This window comes from Prunus mume, linkage group LG6, assembly GCF_029339155.1.
Source record: "Prunus mume cultivar Tortuosa linkage group LG6, ASM2933915v1, whole genome shotgun sequence".
Taxonomy (NCBI): Eukaryota; Viridiplantae; Streptophyta; class Magnoliopsida; order Rosales; family Rosaceae; genus Prunus; species Prunus mume.
The window spans coordinates 10,974,177-10,998,433 of record NC_142703.1 but is presented as its reverse complement, the minus strand read 5'-3'; the positions used below and the strand labels follow the sequence as shown (position 1 = coordinate 10,998,433).

At 37.9% G+C, this 24,257-nt stretch overlaps 6 protein-coding genes across 9 annotated transcripts; 3 read left to right on the top strand and 3 right to left on the bottom strand.

Annotated features, from left to right (window-relative positions):
• Window positions 1-675: 675 nt before the first annotated feature.
• On the top strand, window positions 676-6,120 carry LOC103334258 (myb-like protein X). Of its 4 annotated transcripts, XM_089054365.1 has the most exons (7): window positions 676-843; window positions 1,242-1,420; window positions 1,507-1,674; window positions 1,862-2,048; window positions 3,673-4,780; window positions 5,126-5,763; window positions 5,856-6,120. In XM_089054365.1, exons 4-6 carry the CDS (start codon window positions 1,971-1,973, stop codon window positions 5,611-5,613), a joined length of 1,674 nt encoding a protein of 557 aa, XP_088910491.1. In that variant the 5' UTR covers window positions 676-843; window positions 1,242-1,420; window positions 1,507-1,674; window positions 1,862-1,970; the 3' UTR covers window positions 5,614-5,763; window positions 5,856-6,120. The 4 variants fall into 4 exon arrangements, with proteins under 4 accessions (XP_088910491.1, XP_088910492.1, XP_088910493.1 ...); XM_089054366.1 differs by having other exon boundaries at window positions 1,242-1,367; window positions 1,507-2,048; XM_016795270.2 differs by lacking the exon at window positions 676-843 and adding an exon at window positions 908-1,093 and having other exon boundaries at window positions 1,507-2,048.
• A 670-nt stretch (window positions 6,121-6,790) lies between these two features.
• Window positions 6,791-9,923, top strand: LOC103334259 (uncharacterized). The gene is given in 11 exon segments (XM_008237201.3): window positions 6,791-6,946; window positions 7,040-7,100; window positions 7,309-7,530; window positions 7,614-7,795; window positions 7,902-8,076; window positions 8,170-8,215; window positions 8,217-8,382; window positions 8,517-8,642; window positions 8,729-8,820; window positions 9,239-9,472; window positions 9,475-9,923. Coding segments are annotated over 11 exon segments (1,650 nt in total). The 5' UTR covers window positions 6,791-6,912; the 3' UTR covers window positions 9,787-9,923.
• A 260-nt stretch (window positions 9,924-10,183) lies between these two features.
• On the bottom strand, window positions 10,184-13,673 carry LOC103334260 (GTP cyclohydrolase I). The gene is made up of 2 exons (XM_008237202.3): window positions 12,614-13,673; window positions 10,184-11,740 (listed from the first exon to the last, which is right to left on the bottom strand). The coding sequence occupies exons 1-2, from the start codon at window positions 12,825-12,827 to the stop codon at window positions 10,551-10,553; spliced, it is 1,404 nt and encodes a 467-aa protein (XP_008235424.2). The 5' UTR covers window positions 12,828-13,673; the 3' UTR covers window positions 10,184-10,550.
• Window positions 13,674-15,277: 1,604 nt separating this feature from the next.
• LOC103334263 (uncharacterized) lies at window positions 15,278-16,406 on the top strand. Its single transcript, XM_008237204.3, has 3 exons — window positions 15,278-15,747; window positions 15,853-15,992; window positions 16,109-16,406. Exons 1-3 carry the CDS (start codon window positions 15,482-15,484, stop codon window positions 16,141-16,143), a joined length of 441 nt encoding a protein of 146 aa, XP_008235426.2. The 5' UTR covers window positions 15,278-15,481; the 3' UTR covers window positions 16,144-16,406.
• On the bottom strand, window positions 16,245-20,140 carry LOC103334261 (cyclin-C1-2-like). Its single transcript, XM_008237203.3, has 9 exons — window positions 19,732-20,140; window positions 19,512-19,618; window positions 18,765-18,804; window positions 18,631-18,675; window positions 17,876-17,994; window positions 17,663-17,777; window positions 17,252-17,302; window positions 16,744-16,891; window positions 16,245-16,569 (listed from the first exon to the last, which is right to left on the bottom strand). The coding sequence occupies exons 1-9, from the start codon at window positions 19,761-19,763 to the stop codon at window positions 16,465-16,467; spliced, it is 762 nt and encodes a 253-aa protein (XP_008235425.1). The 5' UTR covers window positions 19,764-20,140; the 3' UTR covers window positions 16,245-16,464.
• Window positions 20,141-20,800: 660 nt separating this feature from the next.
• LOC103334265 (dimethylnonatriene synthase-like) lies at window positions 20,801-22,784 on the bottom strand. The gene is made up of 2 exons (XM_008237206.3): window positions 21,726-22,784; window positions 20,801-21,649 (listed from the first exon to the last, which is right to left on the bottom strand). Exons 1-2 carry the CDS (start codon window positions 22,704-22,706, stop codon window positions 21,023-21,025), a joined length of 1,608 nt encoding a protein of 535 aa, XP_008235428.2. The 5' UTR covers window positions 22,707-22,784; the 3' UTR covers window positions 20,801-21,022.
• Window positions 22,785-24,257: the final 1,473 nt, after the last annotated feature.

The window sequence follows — 24,257 nt, the reverse complement described above, 5'->3', positions numbered from 1 at the left end:
GAATTGCTTCACATAAAGACTGCAAATGGGCGGCAAGCACACGTGGCTTTGTTGTGGAAGAAGCAAATGCATCATATCAAACATTTGATACCTTTGGCCAAAAAAACAGATTTATTACCTCAAACTCAAAGAAAAAACTCAAGAATTTTTTGGTGTGAAGGTTGTCCTTACAAGGTGTTATTAATTTATTCATGTTGTAAAATGTGAATTTATTTATTATATTATATTTTAAAATATTTCTTCTGTTATAGATATATCAATTATGTCATTCATTAATATTATAAGACATAACAAACTTGTGTGATTACTAATAAAATAATCTTTTTTATTTGACCAACGAGATTTAATCTAGTGAAAGTGGGTCTTATAGAATAGTGATCTCAAGTTCGAACCTTCAAGACACCTTGGTAGTATGTGTGCAAAATTCTTTTTTTTTTAATTTAGACTATGACTTATATTTTTTTTTAATAAAAAAAAGTGTTCTTTTTTAAACTCAAACACATAGTAGAAAAAGGGTAAGTTAATTTTACCAAACCATATTTTACCATTTCTCTCTCATGTTTATTGTGATTTGTCTGGCGTCTGGATTCTTCTTTTTATTTGACACGTATATCCATTCCTCTTTTATAAATACCCCATTTCCCCTTTGGCCCTTCCCTCTATTTTCTCTTCCCTTTTAAGGGGATTTGAGAGGACTGAGAACATTCGGAGAAGAGAGAGAGAGAGAGAGAGAAAACCCTCTTCCCTGAGAATAACCCCGCATCATCAAACAATTTGAAGATCTGAAATTGCTCACATACACAAAACCCATTTACAAATACACACTCATACAAAGATAGAGAGGTAGACACACATACATGTTTACATACACATAGCTAGATTGGACAGAGAGAGAGAGAGAGAAAAAGAGAGAGTTTGATAAATCCCTCTTTTCTTCTCTCTCTCTTTTTGGAATGAGATCTTCATATTCTTATTCATGTACAATGTCTACTTTGCAAAAACCAAAAGTTCTTCTCTTTGTTTTATCTTCCCTCCCGTGAAATTTTTCTTTTTTCTCTCTCTGGAACCATCAAAATCAAAACCCTCAATCCAAGTATGCAACTTAATTTGTTTTCGTGGGATTCTAGTGGTTTAGTTTAATTTTATGGGTTTTCATGTATTTTGGGATTGAAATTTTTGGAATTAGTCTTTATTTGCAACTGGGTTTTGTGTCTGACATATTCTTCTGGTGATTTTTCTAGGGTTTGGCCAAATCGTCACTGGGAGAAACCCGAATTGTGATTTTTATAGTATTAGGGGTCATTGTAAGAAGATTCACTGTTGTAAATAGAAAGCGAAGCTTGGAATTACACGGCTTCCATTTAAAAGTTGAGGATTATCTGTGTTCCATTTAAAATTACACGGATTCTTTCGTTTCAAGGTTGTGGTCTGTGTTGCATTTGTTGTATGAATTTTTGGCCTTATAGTCAGGACATGCTCCTGATGTTGGTTTTTGCTGATGAGCAGGTGATCATTCTCTATTGGCCTAGTAAGAAAGACAGAGGATCAGATTGCTGCAGAACTTCTAAATTTGTCGACAAATCGGTTGCTTGGACATGAGCGTGATTGAATGCTGTCTTATCTGGATAGATAGAGATGAATTAATACAGAGTTTGGTATAGTGGAGTAGTTCATGTGAGCCTTTGGATACTTTTAGTTTTTGTGTCAGATTTTCATAAATTGTGCAATCCTAGAAGTAACACTGTGATAAGAGGAGATCTTGCATATTGGTTATCATCAGTTTTGGCTTTGGGTTGATTTTAGTAGATCATGGAGTGATTTTTAAGCTGGAAATGAGTTTGGGGTCATGGTGCATGGACAGGAGCATTGTTTCTGCTCTGTTCCTGTGTTGGAACAACAGTACTGGAAACTAGGAGAAGCATTTCTGCTGGTGGACGGATCCCACTTTTCCATTTCAAGGATTGCGTGCAATGTCTCGCTGCTTTCCATTTCCTCCTCCAGGATATGAAAAGAAAGTTGGAATCAATGATATAGACTTACTTGCAAAGGTCTACATATTTTCCTTTTTATCATTGCAGAATTGATTTACATTCGTTTCTCATGAGTTCTTGTTTGTTAATCCCTGCATTTTTATATGCATGTGTTGGATTTTCATCAGTTGCTTCCTTGTCATTTTAACTTTTGGAGGCTGTGCTACGGGGCCATGAAACTTATGTCTATGTAGGTTTTAACTGATGAAGTCATGGGGTACTCTTAGGAGGAAGATTATGAGGGGCAGGCACATTAAATTTGCAACTGTCTTGAATGACCAGATTGTCAGAGAGACTAGTTTTGACCGCGTCATGAAATATATTCAGTCTACCCTAGTACTTTAAAAGTCTTATGATACACATCCTATGTAGGTAACCGAGCAGAAAAAAAAAAGATTTTTCCATGGGAAAGTCCTTGGATACCAAGATTCATGCCATAATAGGCATATAGAGGTTTCATGACATATGTGAAAAAGGTGCAAGAGCAATTGGTTGCTATCTGACTTTTAACTCAAGTGATTATCATTTTGTGGGATTAGTTTTGTTACATGCATTTCTCACGTAGGGTAGCCCAACTCTATTGAATTTCCCTCCCAGTGCATGAGTAACCATTTTTTTGTTAGTAAAATGTCTATCCTTTTTTCTTGGTCCTATATAATGTGTAACATTTTTTTTGTTTAGCATGAAACGGTATAGGTATGGGATGAGTATCTGGAACATTTTGCATACACAAGCACCCATCTGGCCTGCATGATAAAAATGGGACATGTTGCTTCATAATAACTTTGATGGGATACTTTCCTAGTCTGCTCTTGCATAAAAAAGATTCTTATTGCCTTGGTTGAACATGTCATATTAGCTTAGACCCTAGGTTCCTTTAAAGAATTTTTAACACCTGTATAGTGCGATGGTTGGACTCTGGAAGGACATTGAATTCTTGTTTGGTAAACTGTGTCTCATCTTTGTTTTGTTAAAGTTCTGTCGATAGTGTTCAAGAAGTGTCAAATTCTCTGAATGTGATAATATCATTATTTTGATATTACAAATTGGCATATTGTGTCTGCTATCTCATTTTTTTATTTATAAATATTGTATTCACAATTCATCGTCATCATCATTTGTGTAGTGTTCAGTATACATGAAGGAAAATAATAGGAACTGAGAAAAAAATAGAAAGTAAAGGTGTCTCTTAATTCGTGTAAAATATTTTCTCTGCTGTTTTTTTTTTTTTTTTGAAAATTATTATATTTATGTCTATCAAAGCAAAAGAAGAGGAACTAAAAAACATAAAAGGAAAAAAAAAAAGGGATACTGTTTCACAACTGCCGTACTCTTTTGTGATTTTAAAAAGGCTAAACAGGGACTGTTGTTCTGAATAGCTCTTCAAAAAATTAACTAGGCAAGATCTCATAGCATTGTGTGAGGGTGTAGCAACATGACCCTAAGCGTTGAGCTTGAGGGACAAGTACTCTGACCAGCACACCACCCTTAGCAGTGTTTTGCATCTTGTGTCTCTCACTCTTTGTTTTCAGGAGGATTTTGTACTAACATGTGCTTCTTTTTATTGTTTTCCTTTAAGTTTCTATGAATTATTTCGCATTTTTACTAAATACACTGCTCCTCATGGGGATATTATTTTTAGGAGAAGCACAAGGAGAAAAAGCATAAAAAGGATAAGAAGGACAAAGAGAAAAGAGACGGTAAGGAGAAAAAAGACAAAGACAGAAGTAAAGAAAAACATGGTGAAAGGAAAGACAGAAAAGAAAAGCACAAAGACAAGAAGGAAAGGGGTGGGGATAATGGGATTACTTGGACATCAGAAGAGAAGAGAATTGAAGGGCAGTCAGAGTCTTATAATGGACAGAATCATGTTCCAAACGGATTCCATAATGTTGACATCAAGGATTATAAATACGTGCAGGAATTGGATCGGAGATGTAGGAATGATGACAGAGCTACTGGGAGTCAGGTGGTTCAGAAGATTTTGGTTGCTGATCAAAGATCTTTGTTGTCAAATCAGTCCAGAGAAAAAGAGAGAATTAAGGATAAGAAAGAAGTTGATAGGACTGTCAATGCACAAAGAAACCATATTGAGGGAAAAACTGTTCAACATGTCCCGGGCATTGACCAAAGAAGACTTGAAGGCATTACTAAGCCAATTGAGAAGCAACTGGAAGTCTATAGGAATAGTGAAAGAGCAACAGGAAGTCCGGTTGTTCAGAAGATTATGGTTTCTGATCAAAAACCTTTGTTGTCAACTCAGTCCAGAGAAAAAGAGAGAATTAAGGATAAGAAAGAAGATGATAGGACTGCCAATGCACAAAGAAACCATGTCGAGGGAAAATGTTCAGCGGAGGCATTTTTTGAAAACATCCCTAGCATTGAGCAAAGAAGACTTGAAGGCATTGCTAAGCCAATTGAGAAGGATGTTGAGAAGCAGATGGAGGGAAGAGATCGGAAGAAAAACACAGATAATGACAGTAAAGGTCATAAACCCAAGGAGAGAGATAAAGAGAAGAAAGTTAAATCGAAGGATAAGGACAAGGATAAGAAGAAAGAGAGGAAGGAGAAGGTGAAGGAGATAAGCAAACCATCCGATGAACAGCCTAAACTAGAAGGAAATGGCAAGGAATCCCTAGATGCTTTCAGTAATAAAGCATTAAACCTTTTACAGATGAATAGCAAGAAATCTGCTGCTGGGGGAATTCTTGGCAAACGCAAGGAACTTGAGATGAATGGATATTTACACGGTGAGTCGTTTCCTATTTTGCAAAAACAATGACACTGAGGGATTCTATTTTCCATTCAGTGAGTGGAAACACACATAGATGTGTGTCTTCCCGGATGGTAATAGAGGCCTATGTTACTTATAGATGTTCCAGCTCCTAAACGCTCATTGTTATATAGGTTGCATGTTTATTTAATCTCCAAATACTTTTGTGCCAAAACCTCGAGCTACTGATTGAATAACGGTTTTCTTGCGATTATAATTTTTATAGACGTCTTACGAAGAAAAGAAATTTATATACATCTGTTTTAGTTGAGATTGAGGGATACAATCTTATCTGTACCTTATTCTTTAAACTTTATGCCAGAAAATGGATTTCTGCCTCATAAGTTGTCAAGATCTGTTTCTTCTCACCCAGTAGTGGAAAATGGGAGGAAATCAGAACCAAGCCAAACTGTTCTCCAGTTTTTATCAGAGGGACAGGGGGCAGCCAGCGATTGTAAAGCAGATATCAAGGAACACAGAATTAATGGTTTGAGAGGGCCTGAACAACTCAATGCATTCTCAACAAAGCCATCATCTTCTCGTGTTAAAGTTAATGAGAATGGTGGAGCATCTGCAAAACCACCACATCCTGATTCCAAGTATCTGAGTGAGATACTTTCCATTCCCAAGATGGCGGATGAGTCCAATCTTGACGATCAGGAATGGCTGCTCGGTGGCAATGGTTCAGGGTCAAAGAAACCCAAAGTGGGATCCCCTGAGATTGAAATGACTCCCCAAGTATGGGCAGAAGCTATGCAAATAGAGTCTCTTCTGGATGTTTATGCTCTGCCATATGTCATCCCATACTGATATTGAGTAGGTTTGACTTCCTTTTATGATCCCCCAAGTGTCTGCATCTGCGAACCCAAAGTAGCATTAATGAGAAGAAACCATCCTCTGGGTTTTGAGGCCTAGTCTGCTACTGCATCTTTTTCTGATATCTGCCTTAGATTTGTTCAGGTATGATTGTTTTAACTTTCTTGTCTTGCATCTGATTTACATAGGATCAGATCATTATGTAAACTAACTGCTTTGTGGTGCATCTTTTTCAGGGCTTTGTTATGCAAGCAGGGTTTTTCGTGCCTCATCAGCAGATACATTTCCCATGGCTGGTGAAGAGGGAGGGATAAGTTTAGTTGAATGTTCAGAGGTTAATAGGTATAGATTTTTTGTTAGGTAGAAACTTAGGTTTTAAACATATACCACCAAAAGGAGAACCACATTGCCATTGTAGGCCTTGTGGCACCAAATTTTTTCTTACATTTTACTGAGACATAATGAAAATTGGGGACAATCCACATAAATTTTTTTTTTATATTAGTTTGCTTATCATTTGTCTCCTTTGAACTTCTTGGTGGCATTTGGTTATTTATAATTATACACATAAAAGAAAAAAATGTTTTGTTTTTATCCTTAGTTTACTGTTGACCATGGAACTGATCACCAACAAGGAAAAGAATGCCCCTAGCATAAATTTATCTCTTGGAATATATGCTTAAACGGAGATTTTAACCAATGAAAATTTGAATAAAAAAACCACTTCAAATCTGTAAATTTTTTTAAACGGTCATCGACGTTTTTATTTATTTAAATTCATTGTATTTGAATATTTCTTCTTATTTCCTTCTGGTGTTATGCAAAAATAAATAAATAAAAACAAAAACATGCCCAACTCAAAATATGGGTTCTTTCCCATTCCTCACTTCCCCAGAAGATTTTAAACAAAGAAGCAGCAATATGTTTTCTTGATACGATATTGGAGGATTTTCTTTGTGATTCCCTTTGGTTTTTCAAAATTAATAATAATTTCCTTGACAAATATTATTTCTGAAAGAAAATAAATTGAGAATATTATTTTATTTAGCTTGTACCCAATCGGCATCCAGATACCATGACATATGGCAGCAGCTTGCGTATGATCACTTCGCGTGGCTTGCACGCCGTCTCCGTCAACCTGGTTTCTTAACTATCAATCCTTCCTAAGCGTTATTCTATTTTTTGACCCCAAAAAAAAAAACCCATTAGTCTACTACTTCTTGCTCTCTCTCTCTCTCTCTCTCTCTCTCTCTCTCTCACGGTGTGAAGGCTGCAAGTGCAAAGTGAGCTGACATGGGTGGCGATATAACAACTCCTCCTGGCAGTGGTAAACTCTCTGATCACCCATTTTTCTCTTAACGCAAAGTTTTTGAAGGTGGCGTTTTTACATGCGATGTGGCTGAGTGGGTTCAATATGCAGATACAGGGGAAGACTTTTCGCTGGAGCAAGATTCTTCTCAGCTCTCATCTCCACTTCTCAGGTAGCTCATGAATTCTCATAAATTCCATTCAGTTTATGATCAAATTTGGTTCTGGATTATGTGCCTTGTGCCGATATTGCTAGAACCCATATTTCAATTTCTTTTTGTAGCATTGAATCACAAAAACGCAAGTTTTGTTTGTTGAAATTTTTTATGCTGTTTGAGAAAGTTTGAAACTTTAAAGTGGTTCTGGTTTTCAATGGAGCAGAAATGATTTAAGCATGAATGTCAAGGATGCTGCAGTAGGTACACTAAATGGGTCGGTGCTTGGAGAACTTGACAGTGTGGATTCTCGATTTTCGTCGACTTCTTTGGATTTTGAAGTCAAACAAAAGAGGAGGGAAAGTGTTTATAGAGAAATTTTGCTGAGTAATGACGGACTGCGGATTCGGAGCAAAGGTTTGGAAGAAGCCAAGATTAAAGTATTGAGGTATTAATTCAAGTTAATATTTATGTGATGGCTAGAATGGTAGTCTGGTTGCTTGAAGTGATGTGTCCCCTTGAATTTTACAGCTACACTCCTGGTGCATGGATTGAAAGTGTAGGTGCTGTGAAATTGAGGGACTATGATGTGCCAAAGACGACAACTGTTTTATTGGTTGGTCCAAAAGGATCTGGAAAGAGTAGTCTTGTAAATAGAATATCAAAGGTGTTTGAAGATGACAAGTTTGCATCAGAAAGAGCCCAAGTATCATGTATGGCTGCAGTTGTGAATAATAAAATATGCTAATTTGCTGTATTATGGGATGAACTTAAGTTATTTGTGTTCTACAGCTTCATGTGTATTGTTATCTTTGCCAGATAATTCATCTGTTGGAGATGGAACCTTTTTCCTCCAGGAATATATGATACCGAGATGTTCCACTTCTTTCTGCCTCTATGATACCCGCAGTTTGTCTGATGATTCACATGAAAACATAAAAATACTGCAGCATTGGATGAAAAATGGTGTTCGTCATGGGGAGCTTGTTATCAGGTCTGAATTTCTAATTCATCACATCCCTCTCATTTTGGGTTTTAGGAATTTGTCTACTGTCATTCACGTCAATTTATCTCAATGGACTCTCAGGGATTCAGACAGCCAAAGTTTGAGGACCATGATGATGTGCAAAGCTCGGTGATGATGGTTATCTGTCCAGTGAGATCAGAAAGGTTAATTTTGTCATATTTGTTGTTAATGGCCTTTCAGTTCTGAAATCAATAGAAAGTGATGAAGATGCAGAGACTCGATACACCCAAATGATTGCTTCAGCTTTCAACTGCCCATACCTGGCATTTAAAGGTATCGAATTTTAATGACTCAAACTTTTCTTTAATATTTCATTGATTCAATTTTATAGGGTAAGAGAGAAGGGAAGTGGTGGAAACTTGAAATTTTTAAGGTGTTTAGTCTCTGCATCTCCATTTTGTTTCCAGATGATAAACCCCTAGTTGTTGTCACGCATGGTGATCTACTTTCACCTGTTCAACGTGCTCATGTTCGTGTCCATTTGGGAGAACTACTGGGTATTCCACCCGCAACTCAAGTTTTTGACATCCCAGGTAACCCTTAAAGTTATCACCCTCTCCGGTATGGGCTTCATACTAATTAATTGTACAGAACTAAATTTAACTCTGTGTGCTAGCAGAAAGCAGTGATCCAGTAACTGAGTTGGCAATAGTTGACATGTTACGCTATTCGCTTGAGCGTGCTGAGAAAAATCTTCCCCATAAAAGAAAGGTATTTTTTTTACAAGCAGTGATATATATTCTTTTGCTTTCTTTTTCTTTTTCCTTGAACTATTTGTGCTAAAGGATGACATATACTGAGTGGCATGAATGTGATAACTTCAACTATGTACTACTTTGAAATTTCATTTTTTATTTACAAATCACAATCAGTGCTAGAACTTCCTGATTAACATGCAACAGTCAGCTTTTGGAGCCTAAATATTTTCTAATATGCACACCCACCAAATCTCGTATCTCAGCATGGCTCTAAATGATCCTTCAAATTCATGCATCGTTCAATGATAAATTTGTTCAACCCCTACCAGAAAAGAACTGTTCAGCCGAATTGGCCCATCTGTTTGCTATGCTATTGTCCAAGTATTTTAAATGGCTTTGTAGGTTTGCTGATTTTTATCAATTACATGCAGGTTCCTACTATGTCACTGTTACTACCAGGTATGCTCTTGTTAGTAATCCTTGGAATTGCCATCAATATATGGTGTATGAATTATCAAGCGTGTATTCAGCATGGTCCTTTCCCTTCGTCCCAAGTGGACATTCGGCATTGCCCTTTGCCTCAAATGAATCTTCAGCAGGGCCATGGTTCTTCTCCCCAAGCGCATGTTCAGCATGGCCCTTCGCCTGATGTACATATTCAGCATGGGCCTCAACCCCTTCCCCCCAAGCACATATTCAGCATGGCCTTCCGCCTCTAGCGCATATTCAGCATGACCCTTCGTCCGAAGAGCATATATACCATGGCCCCTTGCCCAAAGCAGAACTTCACAACATTAGGACAAAAGCTCAGAAAAGCAGGGAAAAACCTGGCCATGGCCCTACGCCCCAAGCAGAACTTCAGGAACCTAGGACAGAACCTGATGTTTGGATAGATTGGAATGAAATCCGACACTTGTGGTTAGACCGTGATGTTTGGATAGATTGGAGTAAAATCCGACACTTGTGGTTAGGCGACTAAGTTGGTTTGTTTTCATCTCTTATGATTCACTCTTGTAGAGTCTAAACTCACGTGGTTACCGGTTGGAATGTATATATGTGGCTAAATGCTGATGTTTATATTGTTTTGTATATGCATGTGAATCTCTTTCACCTCAAGCAATCTCTCCTTTCTGTTTTTTTCTTACTATCTTACTGATTTTGGATTCTGTACAGAAAACCTTTTTACCTTGGAAGTACTTTTTTTTTTTCCCCCATTTTATCCGATATTTGCATTCCCACAACTTCCACAGAACGCCCTTTAACCTAATCTTAGTGAATAAAAGCCAGAGCCTTCCCTTTCCTAATCACAATTAATCCTACAGCCTGTAAGTAAAACAAACAGTGTAAAAGAAATTGATAATCAAACAGAATCAATGTAATAAACTATCAAACGTATTATTCGTATTGAATATCCTTCGTATTCAAAAAAAAAAAAATACATGAGAAAATATATAATCTTTAAAACAAAGACGCGCCTTGGAATCTTGCAAGGGCTTATGCTACAGAATGGATGATAAAAATACAAAACTTTAGAATCCTGTGTTACCAGACAGTCTGGACCTTCAACTGAAACTTCAATAGCACCATCACAAAAATGGGCAAGACCCAGATTGGCCAAAGGATGATCTTTGATCTTTGATCTTCGACTTATCGCTGTCATGCTGGCACCATGGCTAACAGCAAATCCAATGCAAAGAAATAACTTCGAAAGAAATAGACATTTAATAGATGGATGAACTCGGATCATCGTCCTGAAAATGCAGTGTTTGGAATGCTCTGCAAAAACTTAGCCCTTGCAGCAGGGTCAGTCGAAAATCGACCCAGTACAGCAATTGTCGCTGTACTACTTCCAAACTTCTCAATGCCTCTCGAGATCATACAGGTGTGATTTGCCTCCACAACCACAATCACATCTCCACCTAACAGTGATGATATAGTCTCTGCTATCTGCCGGGTGAGTCTTTCTTGTACTTGGAGCTTGAAACCGTAGAAACATACAATCGATTGTAAAAGAGATTTCGCAATGGGATTGAATCCTTCAGTGCACAAATATCCTAAATGCACAACACCATAGAAGGGAAGTAGATGATGCTCACACTGCGACCAGAATGACAAGTTCAGCTCAGAGTGGATTTTCTTTTCCTTGCAGCCATCCCCATTGAACTTTAGAGGATCCACCCTGTCAGAAACAAAGCCATTCAGCTTCATATCTAAATTAGTAGTTTGGAAGTTCATCAACCACTTCACGAAACGAGCAGGTGTTCCTACAAGCTCCTTCCTTAATGGGTCTTCACCTAACGACCTAAGAATTGAAGCTACTGCAGTGACCATACCCTGATTAACTGATTCAATCTTGGAGGCAGCAATATCACCTGAGGGGGATCGAGATGGACACCAGTGTTGATCGCTTGAGTCTCTCATGCGATTTTTCTCGACATTTATGCCTCTGAATCTCAGAAGATTCAAAAAATCTGCCCAAAGATTGGCATTTTCATTCTCAAAAACTCCTGAACCTGAACTAACCAGTAACTCTACCCATCCTTGGTGGTTCGAGTCAAGAAAAGCTAATTCTACTTTTGGGAAAGGGATGTGTAAACATTGGAGTACAACTGCAACACCTGCTGGCTTGATGCTATGCTGCAAAGCTGAACACACTTCGTCTGCTAGGTGCTGAGGCTCTTGGAGGCGTTTTGCAAACACATCAGCTACTCGAGAGAGCTTGCTTAAGCCTACAACCCGTTGACCAGAAGGGACATAGCCCACATGACATTTAACCTGGAATGGTAGCATACAAGATTCACAATACGAGAAGAGGTCAAGATCTCGAACAACCACGAGTCCACCAGCTCCTCCAGCATGACCAACTGTATTGTCGAGACCAGATTCAGGAAATAAAGCACCTTGCACAATGTCCTTAGCCTTTTGTCTGTAACCTGGAAAAGAATTGAGGGTTTAAAACAGTATGCATATCTTTGTTTTCAGGTGAATACTTTAAGAGGAATCAGCACCACCCACATAAAAATACTTGATTGAATCAGGAAACATGATCTATGCTGCATAAATAAATCAGCACCACCAACATAAACACGCTCCATGCTTTGCTCTCTAGGAGATGGTTCTGACCCGTTAGTTTGGGAAGGAAAACAAGGATAAAAGAATTTACAAAAAAAATAAAATTTGAATCATGTACATCTGAAAGGTCAAGAGTCTTTGAGGACAATAAGGAGGCAGGTTGGTGAGAGGAAGGTATTTTGTATCATTGCTAAAAATGTCCATGAAGGGTTAATCCAGCAACGTCATCCATGGATGCAATGTCAGCAGCTTGAAAGAGTGAACATGAAAGGAATTTTTAGCAATATAGCCCCACGAGGATTGCAAAACAAACATTTTCGTACCATGATCCTGTAGACTTGCCAAGCAAATTTTGAAAGTATACACTACTGTCACCATCTAAGACAACAAACATTTTTTCATCCGCACACACGCAAATAGAATGCCAATAGTTTGGGATTAACACGGAAATTTTATAATATTACACAAAGTGTATTAAAGTGCTGACAAACTTGAATCAAATCCTAACAGCTAACGAACAACTCAAGCCTCAATAATAATTGGTAGCTATTAGAATAACGAATGAAAAGGCTGTCCAAATCAAATATAGAATGAAAGAATGATTTAGAACCATGCCCCCACCATGTTATTAACACAACAGGAAAGAAAACAAACTCTAGGAACTCAAGTAGCAAGCTTCGCAAATTTCAAATAGTAAACAAACTATAACAGAACAAGGCTGAGAATATAGTTACCCCTTGTTCCTTCCCGAAGGGCCTTGGCAACGCGAAGAGGCGTCTTCTTCAAACCTTCTCTGTTAACATCCTCTCCCAGACCATGCATGAGAACTTTCACAGCATCTTCAATAGCTATGGTTTCAGGTTCTTCCTCAAAACTCAGCTCGATGCAACCCAATTTCACTCCATTCTCAAGTTCCGAGCAGAAATGCCCCTCATCCAAAGCGCCCATTGACAGACCACAAAAACCAACAAAAACCAGCACCGACCCAGATCGCAAATCAAGTTACAGATTTCAAACACCCAAAGACACGGCAATTCAAATCACGAAATCAATCAAAACCAAAGGTGCCCACTTTAACAGAAGAAAGATGGGTCACAGGAAATAAAAAGCAAATCTTTCCCCAAAACCAGTAATGAATCAATAAGAAAACTAAAAACCAAAGCTACCCAGATGACCAAACAATAGGATCCTGCAAAACCAATAATCCCGAGGTACCCAGATGATCAACCTATTCAGTTAACGAAGTGAGCTATAAAGAGAGGAGGAGGAGGAGGCTAAGGCCTTAAGGGGATGTGAGAATGAGACGTAGGGTTGCCAGTTCGACGTTTGAATGTGTGGATCTTCGTCTCTAATCGGAATGTGGGACCCAATTGCCCACATGAGGGGGGGAGGCTGTGGATTGGGCTTTTGGGGCTGTGTTTTTTTGTACGGGACCGGAGGACCTGGGTCGCTGACAACTAACCACACGGTTCTTTCCTCTTTTTTATTTCGTTCTCTCTCTGCTATGTCTGCTCTGTTCTCGTGTCATATGAATCAATATATAGACAAAAAAATTATTAGAACATTTGACGCTTCAAGTCAGAAACACCAAGCCAGAAATTACCAAATTGTATATGGGATTGGTGTAGAGTGGTGTGCGTTTACGTTCCACCAACCCACCAAAACGAAGAAATTAAGAACTCTCACCCACCGCATATCTTGGATCTGTACTCTAGTTTGGTGGGTTTCCTTTATGGTCAATGGATCTTTGTGTATAAAGTTCATTTATTCTATTCTATCATCAAATCTTAGTGGTCGTCAAGGGTTTTACGAAAATCATTGCATACAAACTTTTTGCTCGAGGATCTAAGGAGAGCAATGCCATGTATATTCTATCTTATTAGCCAGTGGTGCTTAGAGGTTCTACAAAAAGTCATGTATACTAACTTTATTCCAAAATAGCATATCTCTTTGTTCCAACGGATCTAATGTTATTTGTGGCATAATAGAGTTTGGATTGGTTCAAGAGTTTGCGGTTAGCTCAAGCGAAAGAAGAAAAAAAATTGGGTGCTAAGAAACGAGTTAGGGGATTAAACTAGATCAAGGGTTTCAATATCGTTGACATAAATTTTACACTACCATAGAAAAGATAAGAATCATGGATGTTGTATTTCATAGAAATAAAGAATCATGGATGTTATTTAAAGTAACTTGGTAATCTCAATGATGCTATGATGATGAATTATAACGAAGAGGGCCCTTAGGCAGTGTCAGGCTACGTTTTAATCGCCTCATTAGTAAATGGCTAAATTTAATATTTTAATAGTTTTTAGTATATGATGTAAATTTATTAGTTAATTTAATTAAACTACTATTTATATCCTACTAGCCTCTCCGACGCGCTTCACATGCGAGAGGCTTTTTAAAAAAAATATTTTAGAATTAAAAAAGATGATGGATAGTTGTGTTCCATCAAAATAGGATCAATTATCTAATTTTTCTTTTAATTTTAATTTTTTTAAATATGAAAAACTTTGAATTTACCATATTATCCTCCATTAATTAATAATTTCAGTTCTTAATATTTGTACTAACCAAGGGCATTTTCTGGTATTTTGAATATTTCACCATTCTCGGCCTTTTGCTTTATATATATATATCCACGTGTCGGCACATGATTAGCCCTATAGATTTATGATTAAATTTTTTCTTATTCTAAAAACAACTTTAAAATTAATTTAAATGAAAAAAAAATGAAGGATAGTTTGTAAAAGAATGAAGATATTGTGAAAAATTACATAGAAGGATGAAATTGAGGAATGATAATATGTACAATTATGAAGATGGTGTCATAAATTATGTAAGAATGAGGTAGGTATTTATATAAAATATATGAGAATTTTTAAATAAAAAAAACTAACTGACGTCAACAGCTGGGCCTCCTCCAAGTATTTAGCCTAGGCTAGCCAAAGGGCCACATGTGCCCTCATTTTTAGGAATTGGCCCCTTGTGTAGCCCTCCCTTTTTTATTTTTTGTAGCCCTTTGTGTAACCGACTCTTAAAGATGGGTTTTGGGGATTTTGGATTATATTTGAGGATATAGCACTCGCTTGAAGATGGCCTTAATATGAATGATTATAGAATAATACGGTAGTATGGTCATGTGGTACATCTTGTATATGTGTTATAATATAAGTGTATTTATTGACACTATTTTATAAAATATGAGAAAATAAACTATGTTGTCCGCTCATATTATAACACATATCCAAAATGTACCACGTAATTATACTACTGCAATATTTTATAATTACTCCCTTAGATAGTTGTCCGATAAGGAAACTCCTCACCTCAACATTAAACGATTGAATTGAACCTCTCACCACACCAACTTCTTCCAATCCGTTTCATGTTTCTACTCTCATCTATCAACCCATTCTCCTTTCATTGATGGAAGGCCATTGTTCATAAAGTTAAAGAAAAATATTCAGTTGGGCCAAATCGGCCCTACCCATTGGCCAGCCCGTTCTTTCAACCCATTATCCAGTTCGGGTCTTCGGATCTTGAAATTTGATTTCTAGCAGCTGCCCTGCCCATCATTGATCTCACTCTTCCAAGAACCCATGGATCCTCCACATGGATGCAGGCCACGGAGACCGTGCTTACTTCACCATCCCCACCACCATCTCCACCATGGCCACCACCACCATCCCTTGTTCCTCTGCCCTCACCATCACCACCACCATCATCTTCATCACCAGAACAATCGCACCCTCTTCAATTGCCACGTACACACCAATTTTGCGCCTTTTCCTCAAAACCCAGAACACTTTGCTGCTGCTGCTGCTGCTATTCCTTATCAAACCCATTTGATTTCAGAGACTTCTGGGTATGAAGAAGCGTACAATTACGATTCTACCCTAAATCCACTTAAAGTTTTCAACTTCACCATCTATATTGGTTTCTCATCATTTTAGTTGGTTCTTGGCAACAGAGCATTGCAGGAGCAACAGAAGCATGGTGAAATTGGTGATGTTGTTGGGTTTGAAGAGGAAGAGGATGATGACCCAGTTTTCGTCTTAACGGATGAGTGGAAGGAGTTCTTTGCTAAATCTGAAGCTAAGAGGAGACTAGGTAGGCGCCGAGTGTTCTTAGTCTCTCTACCCTTAACCCATTTCTCTCTCTCTTTTTTCTTTTCTGTTTCAAAGATACTGACTTTATAGTATGATTTGAATTTGGTGCAATTACAGAGAAGCAGCAGGCGAAGAAGAAGAGAAAAGGCTAAGCAGAATCAAGAGTGATATGAAATCATATTTTGTCTTTGTGGTTTTGAGTCTCTGTGTTTCTGATTTTGTCTTTGCTAAGTAATTTTGTTTGAAAAGAGTGTACCAATGAAGCCAGGGAAAATCCCATGTGTCCCAAAATGTTTATTGAGGTGTGGAAATGATAGATTTGATATACTCGACTTTTTGAAAATCTACAAGTACATGTAAAGATACATTGATAGTTACACTGCTGCGAGCACAATGGCCTTTTTTCTTCATTCAATTCAATTGGTTTCTCAGTAAGCTTTACAATCTTCTTGCACGAAGGCTTGCCCAGCCATCTAGGGTTTGAAGGCTAGCTTGTTGAGAGCAGCATTAAACCTCTCTTCCGGGATCATTCGGTGGTTTTCATAGAAATCTAATATCTCCATTGATATGTTTTTCACCTGCCAGAATATGCATCGTAATTAATTCCCAGGGTATGAATAGAAAGAACGCCTCATAATTAATCTAATATCTTCAGTCAACTGATGTGACAAATTAGGGTCACGCCTCACACAGAACATGAAATATGTAGACAGATAATAATGAAAGGATGTAGAAACATCTGAAAGACTTACCACATTCATGTCCACACGGAGCTCTTCAAACCATGCTGTGGTGTCTTTCTCTCTAAGTACGCTCGCAATGTATATGCAAGCTAAAGCAATCAGGTGTGGAGGATGTACGAGTGCAAGATCCATCTTGTATGTGTCATTTACCACTCCCCTGTGTATATCAACATGCCAAGGTTACCTTACGTCTTAAAGTGTAAAAACGGTCAGAATGTCTACATACAAAAATTCACTCATCCGAAATGCCAAAGAAGCATTCTGTGAATTCAAGCTTATACAGAAAACACAGAAAAACAGAACATCTTTTATCAGCTCGACCTAAGTCTTGCATTCTTTTTGGAAGCATCTTTGCATGAAAAGCCTTCAGAGCCCTAAAGATAGAGAAACCCTCCAATAACAAGGCTATGACTTGTGGGCCTTCTGAAGATATGTATAAATAAATAGCAGCTAGATACGCACGCAGATATGTATCACACCTTCAGAAAATAAACCACTCCGGAGATTGGGCTCTTACCAAGTTAACTGAGTCATATTTATATCGTTTAAGCTTGCATCTTGAAGCAACCTGGAAAGAATGGAGTGAAATGCTTTTTAGAATCTTCTTAGTGAAGAGAGGATAGTTTCCTATCAACATAGAGAGAGTGAGCTAGCTAAGAAGAACATTCATGGCATCACCAGAATCACACATAACAGTTTTAGGTGCAAACTAAAAGTTGGACTTCTATTAGTATGCTAAAAACTATGACACTAAATTGGACTGTATACATGTTTGCGGAAATACAATGGTGCCAACCACTCATGATCTGCAGGAATTGAAAGGTTTAAGAATAACAATGGAGGGAAACAAAATAAAGCAATACTGTAGAGCTTAAATAAGGTGGGAACTAAGCAGATAAACAAGGATTTATCTCTACAGAATACTTACTGAGACAATGAACGATAAGGATGATATACAACTAAATAATAGTTGAGAGCTTCTAGAATCTTCATTTCCATTTCCAGTATGTCTTTGATCTCATATCTATACTTCTCATCAGAATCTGTAATAGAAAAGTGGTAAATTGTGAGTGCTTCACATTAAGTAAATCATAATAAAAGTTGGAGAAGTAATCTATTATTTTCAGTAACAAGTACTTACATATTTTTCTGATGTAAAATACGAGAAGTTTAGCCTGCACCGTGCTTTCTTCTGCTTTTGATGCCAGGTACAAGCAGGTTGGAGCTACAAGACGTGGATCATACTCGGACATACTCTTCCTGAAGCAATAAATAGAAGTTATGTACATCTAGACTTTGAAGTCCTGCAATGATAGATAGCTAAACCCCAGGCCCAGAGAAAGGAACGTCAACGGTAGCTGTATAATGAACTGGGACAAAATAGAGTTGTGAGCACCACAACAGATGAGAACAATGTAACCAGCATGCAAGTGAGAATGAACAGCATATTACACAACTTGTTTGGAGGAATAAGAATTAAATTAAGCTACATGATTAAGGACTGTTTGAATACACATCTTAACAGCACGTCATTAATAAGCAGGGCGCAATATGTAAACATGAAAACATAAACAATCAATGGACATGTGCAATCATGATTAGGTCTTGATTTGTGGATATGCCTAGCTTGTTAGTTATTTATTCTGTCGTCGTCAAAATGAACCTCAGTGACAAAATCAGTTAAGAGGCATAAAAATCTGGCTTGGCTAAACAAATGAGAGAAACTTAACAGATACAGACTCAAACATGAAATGCAGGATTTAGGGGTTAAGTTAACAACACACTCAGAACTTCCACAAGAGAATAACCCATACATTTCAAATAAGGAAGGAACCATGAAGTTATGGTTAGTGACTGAGCATTTTACTCCCACTATTGGATAATTAGTTAAGATACCTGGTGTAAACTCGTCTCATATATGTAACTGCAGTAGCTACAACCCTGAAACCAGTAAATAAGAGATCAGATAAATAGGCAGAAGTGAATTAAGAATTTCCTACACTTCAAGTAAATGAAGCAATCAGCTCGACCTTTGCCTCACTTTTACATGTTGTGCCAATTTTGATATATCTGAAAGAAAGGAAAAAGGAAAAGAAAAAAACAATTAATTTATAGTAAACATATACAAAACATAAGTGATAAGCAGTACCATGCTTGCGCATGTGAACAACATACATTAATCTTTGTATCAGAAACTCTATTTCAGAAAGTCGGATTACATAAAGAAAAAGAGTAATATGGTATACATTTGAAGGATATTCATCACAAAAGGCATCACTTCAACAAAGAAATACCAAAAAAATAAGAACTTTGTAAGATGGTAAAAAGCCAAAGCTCCATATGACAACTTCTAAGGGAAATGAATATCTACAGAACACCAACACACGCAACCACGTGATAGAAGCACTATTAGTTTTTTCTATAGTTTCAATCCAGTTAAAAAGATCCCAAAGGTAGATTTCATTTCCTAGTTTAGGCATTCTTGATATTGGGATCCTGTCAAAACTTATAATGTTTTTCATCCCTAGTCAAGTTCTTAAATGGGGGCATAAGAAGCTCAATTGAAATGAAGAAATTTCAATCCAAATGTAACAGTTCAGCATCAAGCACAGATATAAAAAAATAACAAAAACCCATATTACAAAACTCATTTAAAATCCTATAACAACAAGTAAAACAAAAACCCAATTCATGGCAATCAAAACAGAAACATAAAATGAAACCAAAGCCAACAAGAGAGAGAGAGAGAGAGAGAGAGAGAGAGAGAGAGAAAATACAGCTGGCCATATGCATCTTTATGAGCTTGAAGTCTTCAAGAGTGATGCCTTTCTCTTTATCAAGTGGGAAGACCACATCCACATCTTCCTGGTCGAAAAGCTGTTTGCTGCGTAAAACAAACAACCCATAATCAGAAACAAGGAAAAGCAAAACACAAAAAAATAAATAAAATAAAAAATCAGAAACATGGAAAATAATATTGGGTTTTGAAATACATACTAGTGGGACGACGTCCAGAAATTGGCAGCCATTTCTTTCCTGGGAGATTCGAAGTGTCTGAGTTCCCCCAACCGTCAATTACTTCCTCGCTCCAGATTCTGTTTACCGGGCAAGTAGAAATTGGACCCTGTGGAACGTTTTTAGATTGAGAGCACAGCCAATTTCGTTGCCCATTCGGATTATCTAATGGGCTACCCATCTCTTTCGATCCACTTGAACTAAACAAATCTAGCCCAATTAACAAAAAACGAAAAAGAAAAAAAGGCAGTCGCTACTTCTTTCTTTTTTTCTTTAAAAAAATAATCAATCAAAGTTTGGAAGGGGACAAGATGTCATTAAGGTTTGAATCCGAGATTATTGATCTGCGACAAATATTCTTAACATTGAGTTATGAATTCGTTGGCACTCGCTATTTTACACCCGGCAATTTTATTATATTTTTAACTTTTTTTCCTTCCTAAAAACTTGAAGAACAAAAGAAGACGATATATCATCATAAAAAAGAATAAGAAAAAAGGATTCAATCATAACTTAGTACACCGGCTTGGTAAAACTCACATTTTGAACATGAATATATACAACACGTAACGTGATAAGTGATGTAGGAATAAAAGTGTGTGCAACCACACAATACAAGTCTATAATGAGAGTAATTCTCCCAACAGAGCCAAGTGTCATAATTATATTTTTTGGTTTGATTTGAGATTTTATCCAAATTACCCTGAATGATTGAGATATATTGGTCTTTCAAATTGTAGGTGACATGAGAGGCCAACAAGAACACATTACCAAACAAGAATGGGTGGGCTCGGACAGTGCCTATGAGGTTGAGGTGAATGTTTTACACATTTATAATAAAAAAAAGACATCGATCGACAGCTCCACCAACTTCCAATCAGTGAGTTTATGTCTGTAAAGTCCACGTTTTTGTTTCTTTGAGAATTATTTCTTTGCAAAAGACTTGCAAATTTTGCAAGAATTCTTACAAATTCAGGCAAAATTGTGAACTGCCACGGCACGTCCTTTCTTTTCTCTCACACTCTCATCTCATCTCTTAAATAAATGGAAGTGACAAAATATTAATGCATTCATAAATTCCAAGTGTAGGATACGTACGTATACGTACATTAAGCCATTTGCAAGATTAACGTTGTCCTATCTTCAACTTCTTACTTAAAATTCATAATGTTACATACTGGGCACAAGTGAATTTATTATATAAGCAATATATGACAAAGTGAACTATAACAGTTCATGCCCACGTTTGAAGCTGCCAACTTCTTCAAAGACATTATTTATAGAGGTGAAGAGGAAGGCGTGGAGATAGCAAAGCCTCCAGCGGATTTGCTTTGGGCAGGGCAAGCCCCAGCCCTTCACGCATGTCCACTGCCTCCTCACCAACCCTACTCATATCAAAACCCTGAACCAAACGAGCAAGAATTAATTGGACCACTTGGAGCCCAAAAACCATGCCAGGGCACGACCTCCTGCCTGAGCTGAACGGAATATACTCAAAATTATTTTGACCTTTGAATTCCACGTCAGCATGGGTGGTCATGAACCTCTCGGGTTGGAATTCACTTGGGTTGGCCCACATGCGAGGGTCCCGTTGTAGTTTCCAAATGTTGACTAGTAAACGGGTGCCCTTGGGCACGTGGTAGCCTGCCAGGTGGCAATCCTCCGTGGCTTCACGCAGACCTGTGAGTGGGCCAGGTGGGTATATGCGTAGGGTTTCTTTGAGAATGGCTTGGAGGTATTTGAGGTTAGGGAGGTCTGATTCTTGTACCCATCTGTCTCTTCCTACGTGTATGTCCAGTTCTTGTTGGGCAGCTTTTAGGGTTTTTGGGTTGTTCAGTAGTAGGGAGAGTGCCCATGTTAGAGTGACGGAGGTACTTTCTGTGCCAGTTAGGATTAGAAGCTGCCAAAAGCAATTAAGGAAAACAATTAATATTGTTGCTGAATAGCTTTATATTGTTACACTAAATTAAACTTACCAGTGCTGTTGATTTGATGACATTATCAAGGCTATGGCCAGAAATTACATCATCCTCCTCTTGTAAGCTGGAGATCATCACATCCATCAAGTCACTTTCAACCCTATCTATCTTGCCTTGAGGCCTTGATTTCTGGCGATGTTCTTCAAGCCATTTCCCAAGCACACAGTCAAGTTCCTTAAAACACCTTTTCATGGAACCTACATGCCCAAACAAGCTGTCCAGCCACTCAAGCCACGGCATAGCATCTGACCAAACAAAAACGCCAAACAGATACAAAGCCTCCTTCACAGCCTTTTCAAAACACCAAGCCTCACTGTTTTTCTCATTATATTGCTCAGCTGTAAATCTCTTCCCAGCAATCAGCCTCAGATTTATGTTGAACGTTAAGAACTCAATTAACTCGCTCAAATGTACTGGCGTGGAGCCCGCGCCATTCTTCGTGCAAAGTGAAAGAAGATTATTGACGAACAAGTCAACCTCTGAGGTCCTAACGTGGCTCAACATTTCGACTCTTTTGGTTGAGAGGAGCTCCAGTGTGGCCAGCTTGCGGATGTGGCGCCAGTAGGGCCCATAAGGGGCTAGGGAAAAAAGTGCATTGTCATAGCCCATGTACTTGCCTCCTGCAATGCTTGGTCGTGTGGCAAAAACTCTATCGTTTGTTGTGAGACACTCTTTGACTGTGTCCCAGGCGCTGAGGACCAGCACTTGGTGTTGGCCAAGCTTGAGCGAGAAGATTGGTCCATGGTCATCGGCCATGGCTCCTAGGGTTAGGGCAACTGGGTCTTTGCCACGTAGCAAAGGGAGGTGGCCTATGAAGGGCCATGCTCCAGAGGGCTGGGGGACTAATTTGGTCGTCATGGTTGTCTTTGTGCTGGTGATTTTCTTCTTAGTGTGAGCTGTGATTCTCAAGGCAACGTAGAGAAAAAGCAAAGATAAAATTGTTTCAAGAATTTGGATTGGGGAAATTGTAAAATCCATGGTGTTGGAGAGAGAGAGAGAGAGAGAGAGAGAGACTGTGTGTGTTACAGATGGGAATATAATTGCGTGTAGGATATAGTTCATTTTGCATATGTATTTATAGACACAAGATACGTCTCTTTAAAAAACAAACAAACAAACGCACAAACATTAGGTTGACTGCAGGACGATTCGTATCACATGCATTGATTGAGATACACATTGGATGCTTACCACATCTCAAATATGTAGGATAATTAGATATTTAATTTTTTTCTCTTTCCAACATCTCTGGTTTTCATTCACTATAGTCAAGTCACCCATTCAAATTCTACATTGTCAAGTTTCCATTTCCTGGCCGCTAATCAATTATCCAATATATCAATTGGCTTATTTGAGACTTTTTTTGGTTGTGAAAGTTAGGAAGGGGCGGAGGAAAACTTAAACGTAGGTATTATAGGGGCTTGAACTCATGACCACTTGGAAGCATATCAAAGCATAAGCTAATCCAACTAACACTCCATTAATCTTCTTTAAGACTTTCAAGCAGTTAAAATTGCGCATGATGACTTCCTGGAAATAAATATGGTTGTATATTTTTTTAGTAAATTTAGGGTGTAATCTTCTTAATATATGTCTTTGTCCATCAATATAATGGACTCAATTATATTAGAGAGGTCATCCTAAAAATGTGATAAGCCTGCATTTTCCTTTGAGAGGTCATCCTAACAATGATTTTCTACTTTCCATAATGAAATGAATGCCACTCGTGAATATTCAAATACTCATTATCGGCGATTTTCACACTCATAACCCTAACAAAGCCTTCCATTCCACTGACAGGTGACACAGGTCATATATCATTCAACAACCATTACGTACCCAATTAATATTTGCCTTCTAAATTCCTAGTACATAGCTGGGTGGCTATGAATTAATGGTCGTACCCTTTAGAATTCTAAGGTTAAACTTGTGGTGTGGAAGAAAAAACACATCAAACACAGAACAAACGTTGTTCGATCGACCATGATTCTTTGTCCTGGGGTGAAAGATATTCCACAAACGTTGCCTGGTTGAAAAGTATCAGGCCCTATGAAAACATATGGACCAGATTTCGTTGCGTGTTCAAAAATATCATCACTGATACTTTGAGAAGTTTGTAGAGCAGAGCTTATTTAGGCCATTGGGTGGGGACCTTGGTCGAAAACGCTTTCCACGTATCGATGGCTTTAGTTTATGTTAACCAATCAAACGTTGCCAACGGGGTGTATTTCCGTGAATAGTAAACACTAACAAATAGTAAATCAAAATAATTTAAAGGTTCTTTTGTACGAACAACAGTGCTGTTTCCTCCCCAGGAAAAGCCATGAGCGGTGTTGTTGCCGGTGCTGTAAATGAATACAGAGAGCATGGCACTGAGAAATTTGTGGTCCGTTAAAGCCTTCCATTGCATTGACAGGTGGCACAGGTCATATCATATATCATTCAACAACCATTACGTACCAAATTAACACATGAATAAAATAAGGTTAAACGTGTGGAATAAAAAACACATGGAATCAAACACAGAAG